Below are 12,002 nucleotides of genomic sequence, written 5' to 3'. Positions count from 1 at the left end.
TATTTGGAATTATCTAATAAACCATCAGCAAACCCTTGCAAAATCTATACTACTAATTTCTAAGGTAGGAAAACAAATGTTTTCCTCTATTCATTTGGAAAAGCAACAATACAAGAGATACAAGAAATATTATGTGTGTATGTGTCCTTCCTTCCCTCTTCTTTTCTTTCTTCTTTCTTCTTTTCTTCTTTCTTTCTTTTTCTGTGGTGAATCCCATTCAAGAGCTACCTTTGCCTGCTGTCTAACTTGACCTACAGCATTAATCCATCCACCCATCCGTTAATTTATCATCCAGCCAGCCAGTCATTGATCCATCTGTCTAACTAGCTAGCCAACTATCCATGTGTCTGTCCATCCAACTCTAAGCACATCACTTAAGTGTCTACTCTGTGCTGAGTCCAGATCAGCTGTTTTATAAAATATTTTAAAATTTGGATTTGTCTGATTACTTCCTCCTGGCAGATTCAGGTAAAAAAAATTTGGTGATGGGGTGAGGTAGGAACACAGAACACAGAATTTTATAAATAAACAATAAATAAAATCTCAGTGCATCAAATCTGGAGCACTGTCAATTTGTCTCATTGTTGGTGATGTTCACCAGATTTCTTCCTTGACAAAATACAAATATCTCTTTGTAATTAGTACACTGCTTGTGAGTGTGATACACTGAGACCATGTGAATATCCTGTTCCCCAACCATCCCTTACTCAATGGTTGAATATCCATTGATGAGCCTCATCAGAATGAATTATTATTATAGTGGTGATTTTCTATTTCTGTTACTCTTTCTATCTTAGTCGTCATTCTTTTGTAAATAAGAGCTCTTTTTTCTCCCTTCCTCCACCATATTCGTTAAAACACATTAAAATGGACTCTCATGCAGGACAAATAGGAAGCTCTACCTCAGTCATCATTGGGGCATTTTCACCACTTCCTCATTCACCAGAGACTCACCAAGGTCCTAAGGGACTTCCATAGTGGTGGGAGTCCATCCTGGTCACCACAGCAATACCCACCATTCCAGCAGTGTGATCCATTTGGGTCTACCTCTTTGAAGTTTCCACAGATTCCTGGAACAAAAGCATCTCTGGCAAGTCTGGGAGCATCATGCCCAAAATCATGCTTCTGTGATGCCCCAACATCTAACTTGTGATTAACCTCAGGGAAACTACTCTTCTCTGTGGTTGCATAGAGGTACCCACCTCTTTTTTTTTTTCTTTTACCTTCCTTGATAACAAGCATCGTTGGCTCAGTGTCTTGGTCTTTCACAAAAGACAGGAAAACCCTTTGAATTCAAGGCTACAGCTTTCCACACTCCAAGGAAATATTAAGGGTAGGGCTAGCAGAGTCTACAAAGGGTCTGAGAATGAGGAACTCAAAGATTTACAGTGTCATACAGAGTTTTTTCAGGGAATGACCTGGAATTTTAGCTCCGAGTTGTAATGTAATTAGTAAAGTGTGTTCTGAGTTCCAAAAGCCCAATTTACAAACGAGTGCAACTATTTTGTAATGAGTAGAGCCAAGCAATGATATCTGCAATTTATAATGGTTACTTCTTTTCTACAAAGGAATGTGAGTTTGGTTCTTGATGCCTCATTTCAATTTGATTTCCACCCACTATTTACAGACTATTTGTCAAATCCTGTGAGAGGAATTTGTTACTTTTTTAAAATTCAATTTTTGTTAAATTGTTCTCCTAGAGCTAAATTTTTTAACTTGCTATTTTACCACACATTTTCTTCGCGTTCCTTCATGCAATTTGTGTGTGTATACAAACACATTCATTCATATAAATATATATTCACTCATATACATATTCATGCATATTTATTTTAGTATTCTAAATAAGACGGCTTATTCTGATCAGTATGTATATATCATCCATGCAGACTTCTTATCTTAGTAGCAACTTTTCAGCTCATTAGCTCGTTACGATCTTTGAAATTTATTTGAAAATACAGAATGTCATCAACTATTTCATCATTCTAAGGTTCATCTTCCCTTTCCTACTCTCCATGTTTGTACAGAAGACCAGGATTTCTCCTCCTAGATCCCAATCATTCTTTCTGTGTGCATTTAGGATGAGCAAAGGACCAACTGAAGTGGATGACTCTGAAGATAAGTGTGAAAACACGATCACAATTGAGAATGGCATCCCCTGTGATCCCTTGGACACTAAGGGAGGGCACATTAACGATGCCTTCATGACAGAGGATGAGCGGCTCACCCCTCTCTGAAGGGCTGCTGTTTTGCTTCCCCAAGGAACTCAACACTTGTTTCTGCGCAACTGCTAAGCATTATAAATGATCAAAGGCAGATTGTATATTTTGTTTCACCATTCTTCTTTTGTAAGAAATTTTCAATGTGCATGAAAGTAAAAGGCAATCAGTTATATCCATGAAGACCTTTGGAATCATAAGCTGTTGACTACTCAGAATATTCCAAAATATTTCTCCAACAACACAATGTGTAATTGTAGTCATGTGGTGTCTTTAGTTATTGGTTTAAAAATGCATTTGTGTTAAGCATTTCCAGAAATAAGGTCAGGCCACTACATGTATTTTTTTTCACACTTTGAAGACCTAAAGAGAAATATTTTTTCCAGTGGAAAATACCTATAATATGGTATGGAAATCTTTGAAAGTGGATCCTTTTTGAATATTGTTTATATCACTCTGCACATGACTAAGAAATCAAGAATAGAAAATAATGATTATAACTGAGATGGATGAATATGGGAGTATCAATACATGAGGTGAAATTTGATCCTGTTATCATACCAATACTTGCTTATTCTCTATCAGTCTCTGATAGGGTAGCCCTGTTTGTTGACTATTTCTGCAATTTGTAAAAGTACAATCTATGTGAATTTAATAAAGTGCTAATCATCTCTTTTTAATTATGCAACTGACTGTGGTCTGAGAGTTATTTTCATGCTGTGGAAGTCAGGAAACCTATTTTTTATTAGTTATGCGTAATCTATTCTACAACCCTAGAAATGAATTATTTTCGTTGTGTGTATCCTTACTTTGAAGACAACTTACAGTTAGTACACTTCATTACACTTCCAGATAGGCCATGATTCTTCTAAATTCTAATAATAATTTATTATACATTTATGAATAGAATGAAAATTTGCTGCTCAGTCTGCTACTGCTGTCACCCATAGTTGATGTTACCACAACAGTTTCTAACTCTCTCCCCTGACCCAGTGTTGTTTCCTGGATACAAACTCCAAGATGGGTCGTTGCAAGCAGAAGGCTTACTGGGGAATGCTCTCAGGAGATACACATGTAAGAAGTGAGGAAGGCAGGTGTGGCAAATAGACTCAAAGATGTCTGCCATCTAATGTTCACACCTTCATGTAATCTCTCTCCTTGAGTGAGGACGGGACTGGTGAGTTGCTTCTAATGTATGGAACACAGCAAAGATGAGGAGACATTACTCCTGCAATTACTTTATATCATGTCTGAGTCTGTCTTGCCAGCAGATGTGTTTAGAGACTCTCCTTGTTGGCTTGACTAAGTGGCCATGTTGGGAAAGCCTACATGAAAGAAACTGTGAACAGCCTCTAGGAATTGTTGGTGGCCTCTCAGCACTGAAGACAGCCTCTGACCAACAGCCAGCCAGAAGCTGAGGTCCTCAGTCCTTCAACCTCAAGGAAGTGAATTCTGTCAACAACTGGATTGAGCTTGGAAGTGGATTTTTCCCCAGTCAAGTCTCCAGATGAGAATGCAGTCTGGTCAACACTTGGATTGCAGTCCAAGCAGAGGACCCAGTTAAGATGTGCCCAGACTCCCAACCCATGACATTGTGAGATGATAAATGTGTGTTTTTTTCAAGCCACTAAGCTTGCAGTAATGTGTTATGCAGCAATAGGAAATTAATAGAGTGGGATTAGGCAGAGGGAGAAGTGACCAGCAACATGGTTACAATAGAGGCTTCAGCCAATCCTTCAAGGAGCTTAGGAGCTGAGGTTGTCCCTGATTCAGATAAGGTGGCTGGGCCTTTGTATCTCCACATTAGCCAGTCATGGCCATGGGTGCTCTCTGGGAGAGGATCTGCTGTTGGGAAAGGCAGTTCCCCGTGGCTGGGGGCAATTTCCATCGAAGGGATCAGCTATGAGCCTTCAAAAGCCAATGTTTCCAGAAGCTGGGGATGGGAAGGTGAGCCTTGAAGAGAGGGCCTGGTGAACCCCCAGAATATCCACCACACCCTCTCCAGTCCACTGGCTATAATGTAGCTTGAATTAATACCCAAAATGCAAACCTGATCCTGTTGGTTCCTGACATAGATGCTTTTAAATGGCTTTTTATTATCCTTAGGATAAAGCCAGACTCTTTACTATTTATTTTTATTTATTTTTAAGTGTATTTATTTATTTTGAGAGAGAGAGGGGGGGGGGGAGAGAATCCTAAGGAGGCTTTACCCTGTCAGCACAGAGCCCAATGAGGGACTCAAAGCCATGAAACGTGAGACTATGACCAGAGCCAAAGTCAGATGCTTACTTGACTGAGCCACCCAGGCGCCCCAAAGCCAGATTCTTTAAACACAGGACCTTCTGTGGTTTGACCTCCACCTTCCTCTCATCTCTTACCCTGGTCTTCTTTCTGTCTCTCTAACTCTCTCATCCAATCATAGCAAATCTCTCACTTCCAGGCCTTTGAACAAGCTGTTCTCTCTACACTGTTCCCTGTCTCTCAGCCACTCTTGTAGCTTGTCCTTAGCCTTTCTGTCACTTAAACATCTTACTCCTCCTGGAGGTCTTTGCTGGACCCCCAAGCTATATGCTCCTAGATTGCCCAGATGATTATACTTATCTTGTTGTTCTACAGTTACGTTATATTTAAATGTGTTTTTGTGGAGAAAGGAGACCATAAAGGCAAGAGTACCCTAGGGCCCACAAAAGTCCTAATATAGCCTTGTCCCCATGAACATTTTCATAACCCTCTTCACTTTCCTCCCACTTCTAACCAGATAGAATTAACCACTGCTCTGTAACCTTACCATAGCTATGTATCTTTTTAATTAAAATCGTTATAATATTTTACTTTATTTGTTTTTACATACCTGTATCTTCACACTAAATATAATGTTCTTGGAGGCAGTGTTCAAATCACCTAGCATAGTTCCTTGTCTTCCTCTTTCCTTTATTCTACAGTGGTGAGCAAAATCGAACACAATCCCTGTCCTCATGGAGCTGAAAGTCTCCATAGTCAGAGCTCAATCAACATGTGCTACTAAATAAGTAACCGAGGGGTGCCTGGGTGGCTCAGTTGGTTAAGCGTCCGACTTCAGCTCAGGTCATGATCTCACGGTTTGTGAGCTTGAGCCCTGCATCGGACTCTGTGCTGACAGCTCAGAGCCTGGAGCCTGCTTCATATCCTGTGTCTCCCTCTCTCTGCCACTCCTCCACTCGCACTCTATCTCAAAAATAAATAAAAACATCAAAAAAAAAAAGCTAAATAAGTAAACGAGATGGTGGCTCTTGCAAGCTCATCATCTCCTTTCTGAGAACAAAGGTTGCCCCTCTGCCTGTACATGGAGGAGTTTGAATTTGTGGGTGTGAGATTTTTGATTTGGACACCATTTTGACTTGGGAACCATATGCTCTTTAATATTATTAGGCCTTCCTCATTTTTAGTAGAGGAAGATTTGCTCTCTCAGTTGACAATATACGATTTACTAAAGAACCATTTTCTGTCTTACATTTTCTTGAGCTCCATTCTCCAGAATAGGGTAGCTTTGCATATAGAATTGGTGAAACGTCATCAGAATTCAGTGTGCACTAGCAAGCATAATCCAAGACATGTATTCTCAAGATGGTGGAAATTGGTCTTAGTGGGAAGAACAAAAAGTTTAGATGTTACAATGGTTTATAGTCCTCCAAAGGACCACTGCACATAAACAGATAAAAAGTATATCTATAGTATTAACATTTTCTGGATAAGCTATTAGGAAAAGATGTCTAAAAAGTCTTAGTGATGGGGAAAAAACAGATTGAGAAACACTGATCTCAGATAGGCTTCTTATTTTGAAGGCATGGGATGAACCAGTTTGATCACTAGATCATTTTCTTCACTGTCGGTTTATTCTGATGCTGAGGGGATTTATTCCACTTGCAAAGGTCTGCTCCACTAAATATCCTTGTTGGGGAAGTTTTCTATGCTAGCAGAAATGTGCTATAAACTTGACAGTCAATATAACAGCAAAATGGGGTTTATGTCTTCTGCCTACTGCCTTTGACAAACACTCTGGGTAATTAGAGAGCAGTCAGTCATCAACCACACCTTTCATTTTTAATTTAATGATCCTGTAATGTGTCACAAGGGAGCACATTGTGAGGTGATATGTACTGGAAATAAAATGGTGTAAAGCAAGTGGAAATACAGCTGTCATTCCACTCTCCAAGTCCTTAACAAAAACTGCGATGAAACTGGAAAGACAGAAGCGTCTGAAATCCAGGTCACTTAAAGAAAAAATGAGGTGGGGTGGTGATATCTGGATTTGTTTCATAGAAGAAATGTAAATGCAGGTAACTTTTGTGGTTTTTTTTTTTTTTTGGTGTGGTTTCACCTTCCATGTTTTCCACAAGGACTAACCAATACAAAGATGACTATATTAAAGAATGCAGTGAGTTCTTGCGCTTCGAATGATCCATGATCAGATTCGAGATGTGAATGTCACCAATTGAAATATGCACATTTATCATTCCTGAATAAAGAATAAAGAATGAGAGAGAACCCAGCTTGAAAACCAAAAAGAGTAAAAAATGCTTCAGAGCCCAAATTCCCAGTCCTTATTTCAAATTCATGGGGCCCCTTTATATAATATTTTATTTCCCATTTTACATCCTGTTTTCCTTCATAAAAAAATACTGCATATCTAGTTAACTCGATTACATAAACAAATGCACGGAAGATTTCCCCCCTTCTTTCCTACTGTCTTTCCTTTGCTCCTTCCTTCCTTTCTGCCTCAAGAGTTTATTGAATGTCCACTCTATGTAAGATATCATGCTAGGTTCAGGAAATGTAAACAGAGGAAGAATATTTTAGAAGGGACCCATTCATTATTTATGACAAGATTAAGTTTGTTACCAAGAATACCATTCTATTTTAGGGAATGTGGGGTTGAATGAATGAATGAATGAATGAATGAATAGATGATTTCTAGCTGTTATTTACTGGGTCATTTTGCTTTTTATTTTTATAGCATTGTTTGAGAAAGAATTTTACATCAGTTATGGGTACAGATTAAGAACCAATTTATAAAGCACAGCATTAATCTCTTTCTTAGAGCACTGTGGTGGCAGTAGCAGAGTACAAATTGTTGGTGCCAGTCTACTGGGCAGTAGGGGAGAGCTTTGCCAATAATGAAATGACAACTGTGTCCCTAGATGTAATTTTTCCAGAGTTACTCCTTGATGTCATTTATATTTTTTGAAAATTAGTGATTATATGACAATAATATGGATGTGGGGTGTTGGATGAAGGGAGATATTTAATCAGATCCAAAGAGAGTGATCCTAGTTTTTTTTCCGAGTGTCTGATGTCTTTTGACCCAGTCTGAAAGTAGGTTCCCAGAAAAACAGGACGAGATCACATCCAAGACCATTGGAAAGGGTGGAACATGAGCTCCTGGGCATGGCATAGAACAAATGTGAACACTAACCACCATGGGCAGGCAGGCCTAGAAGTGCCACTGTCAGGTGCCTTGGTATAGTGAACAAGTGGCCCTTATTTGGAAAATTTAGCAGAAGTCCAATTAAGACTAATGTCTTAGTCACTCCCTGGACTCCATTTGTCATCCTAAACCATTAATTCATAGCCCACCATAATTAGTAAACAATGAAGTATTGTGGCAGCATTTAGTTTGTATCAAGGTTGCATTTGAAAACTTATAAGGTTGAATCGGATAAACTTCCTGCTATGCAATCAGTTTTTAAAAAAATATTTTATTTATTTTTAAGGCAGAGAGAGACAGAGCATGATTGGTGATGGGGCAGAGAGAGAGGGAGACACAGAATTGGAAGCAGGCTCCAGGCTCTGAGCTGTGAGCACAGAGCCCGACGTGGGGCTCGAACTCACAAACCGTGAGATCATGACCCGAGCCGAAGTCGGACGCTCAACCAACTGAGCTACCCAGGCGCCCCTATGCAATCATTTTTGATCTACAAAAATGGCAATTTCCTATGGTCCAAGCTATTAGTTTTCTAGTCAGTTCCTTGGAATTTAGGAAAGATGTTCCCCATATAAATATGTCATACATGGTAGGACAGCCTTCAGGGTAGCTCACAGGAGCATATTAACCCATGACATAGCTTAAATATTGTACATTTATTATATAAAATATTAGAAGACAAACTTATAAATGCTAGCAATGTAATGAAAACAGGTGATTTCATAAGAACTAGCTGTGATTGTATTGTATTGTCAGTGTTTGAGAAAAAGCAAGTGTTTCTCCCAGTTTTTAGATTTTAATTTAAATTTTAGTTAGTTAACATATGGTGCAATATTGGTTTCTAGAGTAGAATTCAGTGATTCATCACTTACAGACATCACCCAATGCTCATCACAAGTGCCTTCCTTAATACCCATCACCCATCTAGCCCATCCCCCACCCACCTCCCTCCATCAACCCTCAGTTTGTTCTCTATCATTAAGAGTCTCCTGTGGTATGTTTCCCTCTCTTCTCTTCCTCCCCCCCTTCCCATATGTTCATCTGTTTTGTTTCTTAAATTCCACATATGAGTGAAATCATATGGTATTTGTCTTTCTTTGACTTATTTAACGTAGCATAATAGCTCCATCCATGTTGTTGCAAATGGCAAGATTTCATTCTTTTTGATGTATACACACACACACACGCACACACACACCCCACATCTTCTTTATTCATCAGCCAATGGACATTTGGGCTCTCTCCATAGTTTGGCCATTGTTGATAATGCTGTAAACATTGGTGTGCATGTACCCCTTCAAATCTGTATTTTTATATACATTGGGTAAATACCTAATAGTGCAATTGCTAGATCATAGGGTAGTTCTATTTCAGTTTTTTGAGGAATTTCCACACTGTTTTCCAGAGTGGCTGCACCAGTCTGCATTCCACCAATAGCATAAGAAGGTTCCATTTCTCTGCATCCTCACCAACACCTGTTATTTCTTGTGTTATTAATGTTAGCCATTCTGACAGGTGTGAGGTGGTGTCTCATCATGGTTTTGATTTGTATTTCCCCGATGATGAGTGATGTTGAGCATCTTTTCATGTGTCTGTTACCCATCTGGATGTCTTCTTCGGAAAAGTGTCTATTCATGTCTTCTGCCCATTTCTTAACTGGGTTATTTGTTTTTTGGGTGTTGAGTTTGATAAGCTCTTTATAGATTTTGGATATTAACTCTTTATCAGATATGTCATTTGCAAATATCTTCTCCTATTGTGTAGGCTTACTTTTAGTTTTGTTGATTACTTCCTTTGCCATGCAGAAACTTTTTATTTTGATAAAGTCCCAATAGTTTCTCATGTTTGCTTTTGTTTCCCTTGCCTTTGGCAATGCGTCTAGTAAGAAGTTGCTCTGGCTGAGATCAAAGAGGTTGCTGCCTGTGTTCTTCTCTAGGATTTTGATGGTTTCCTGTCTCACATTTAGGTCTTTCATCCATTTTGAATGTGTTTTTGGATACGGTGTAAGAAAGTGGTCCAGTTTCATTCTTCTGAATGTCACTGTCCAATTTTCCCAGCACCATTTGTTGAAGAGACTGTCTTTTTTCCATTGGATATTCTTCCCTGCTTTGACCATATAGTTCTGGGCCTGAGGAAAAGCAAGTTTTAATGGAAGAATAAGAAAGTACATGGAACTAGTACAGACAATTCATAGAGACTCTGAAGATCTTTAAAGGACATTGATCCTGGCTCACTAAACATTAGGTCTATATTCACTGCCTTGGCTTTACCACCATCCACTTGTTTCCCAATTCTTTGCATTCTGGCATCCATTCCCATAACCTGGAGGAAACTGTTCCCTCAAAGGTCACTGGTGAATTTCCAGTTATCAAGGTCACAGCTTCCTGGTCCTCACCCTCCTGAATCTCTTGGATACATTTTACAGTGTAGGGCACCCTGCCCTCTCTGCCACACTCTTTCTTCTTGACTTCCCTGTGATATGGTCTCATCCTTTTATTCCTCCTCCTCTCTCTCTGGCTGTTCTGAAGGTAGCCAGAGAAGTTGAGAGAGAGGGAAATAAGCAGGTAAAAAATGGAATGATTTTGTGTGGTGTAGTTGAGCTCCTAGTAGTGAAAGAAAGAAGAGAATTCAATCTTGTGCATAATGAAGTTGATGGAGAAAATGTTTGGGTTTAATGGTTCTCTCTGCTGACCACCAATAGATTGGTTTGCTATCTAGAAAAGCCTTGGAGTAAGGGGGAAAGGTGTGCAAGTAGTCATTGTATATTAATGATTAGTTGCTTCACATAGTGGCGGAGAGCACGAAGGCTAGAGGAATACATAACCACAGTCCCTTATCTGCAACTCCCAAATCCCAAGCCCCCTAAAAACCACTTGGCAGCAATACCTGACCTGAACAGATACAGTGCTCTTTAAGACCTTTATTTATGGTATTTAATAATGTTGGATGTGGAAATATTCAAGTGTTTGGCGATTAGATGCTGCCTCAGATCCCAATGAGAGTAGTTTAGTATTGGTGTATGCACAGTATTACCTGTACTGCCTGGGATCTAATCCTGACACCACCATTAACTAACTGCGTGGCCCTAGGTGTGCAGGGATTCGTAAGAGTGGAGAGAAGGCAATCCAGTGAAATAAGTTGTCTCCATTTAGTGTAAATAGACTAGTTTTAAAAAGGAACTAATACCTGCCCTATCTGTCCAAAAGGTTATTGGGAGAACAGAATGAGATAAATAATAAAACCTGGCAAAACAAATAAAGAAAATGTGCTCTGTGAATGAAGTTTTTATTTATTAAAATTGATATTGAGACTCCTCAGATTGAGGCCAGAAAGAGGAATAAAAGGGTTTGAGGGAAATATTTTGCCCTATGAACATATATTTATATTTACAATGGCTAAATATCAGAAATAGATAACCCACCCATCCAAAAAAACACACCACACGTACATCTGATAGGGAGACAGCTGGTTGGAATATAGATCAAGGATCTGTTTGAATTTTCAACACAAAAAAAATTTAAAAAAAAACCTGCAGAAACTCTGCTAGTGTACAGTTGCCCCTGGAACAACACAGCTTTGAACTGCGTGGGTCCATTTATATGTGGATTTTTTACAGTACAATATTGTAAATGTATTTTCTCTTGAAAGAAAGAAAGAAAGAAAGAAAGAAAGAAAGAAAGAAAGAAAGAAAGAAAATTTGCACCCTTTCAAGAGAGGGTGCAAATGAACGAAGGGTAGAGGGAGAGAGAAGAAGAGAGAGAGAGAGAGAGAAGAGAGAGAGAGAAGTGGGGCTCACCCAGGGCTCATGTTTAACCCAAAGTGGGGCTTGAGCTCACCCGATGTGGGGCTTAAACTCACGAACTGTGAGATCACGACCTGAGCCGAAATCAGATGCTCAACTACTGAGCCACCCACATGCCCTCTTATGATTTTCTTAATAACCTTTTCTTTTTTCTAGCTCGGTTTACTGTAAGAATATAGTATATAATACATATAACATGCAAAATATGTGTGAATTGACTGTTTATCTTATTGGTAAGGCTTCCAATCAACAGCAGGCTATTAGTAAAGGTTTTGGAGAGTCAAAAGTTATACCTGGATTTTCTACTACACAGGAAGCTGGTGCCTTTAACCCCCAAATTGTTCAAAGGTCAACTGTAATTGCAAAGAAAATGCTTCCAAGTACACATTACTTCTAGCCCCAACCTATACCTTCATTTTCCTCCAGAGGATATAATTCCATACAATCCCTGAAGACAGAAAAAGACAGAAATGTAGAGAAACTTGTGTAACTCAGCTAATTATCCCAATATTAAGTTCAA

The 12,002-nt window shown here is 39.1% G+C and overlaps 1 protein-coding gene across 2 annotated transcripts in view; it reads left to right on the top strand.

Annotated features, from left to right (window-relative positions):
* Nucleotides 1-2,907, top strand: part of CLTRN (collectrin, amino acid transport regulator) — a 34,438-nt gene extending 31,531 nt beyond the window's left edge. For both annotated transcript variants that reach the window (XM_030305054.1, XM_030305053.1), the window contains exon 6: nt 2,081-2,907. In XM_030305054.1, coding sequence (XP_030160914.1) covers nt 2,081-2,237 — 157 coding nt within the window. In that variant the 3' untranslated portion in view covers nt 2,238-2,907. The remainder of the gene's footprint in view (nt 1-2,080) is intronic.
* The last annotated feature ends 9,095 nt before the right edge of the window (nt 2,908-12,002 follow it).

The sequence above is a fragment of the Lynx canadensis genome, chromosome X (assembly GCF_007474595.2).
Source record: "Lynx canadensis isolate LIC74 chromosome X, mLynCan4.pri.v2, whole genome shotgun sequence".
Classification (NCBI taxonomy): domain Eukaryota; kingdom Metazoa; phylum Chordata; class Mammalia; order Carnivora; family Felidae; genus Lynx; species Lynx canadensis.
Note: the sequence above shows the minus strand (reverse complement) of the source record. Positions and strands in the feature narration are given on the sequence as shown.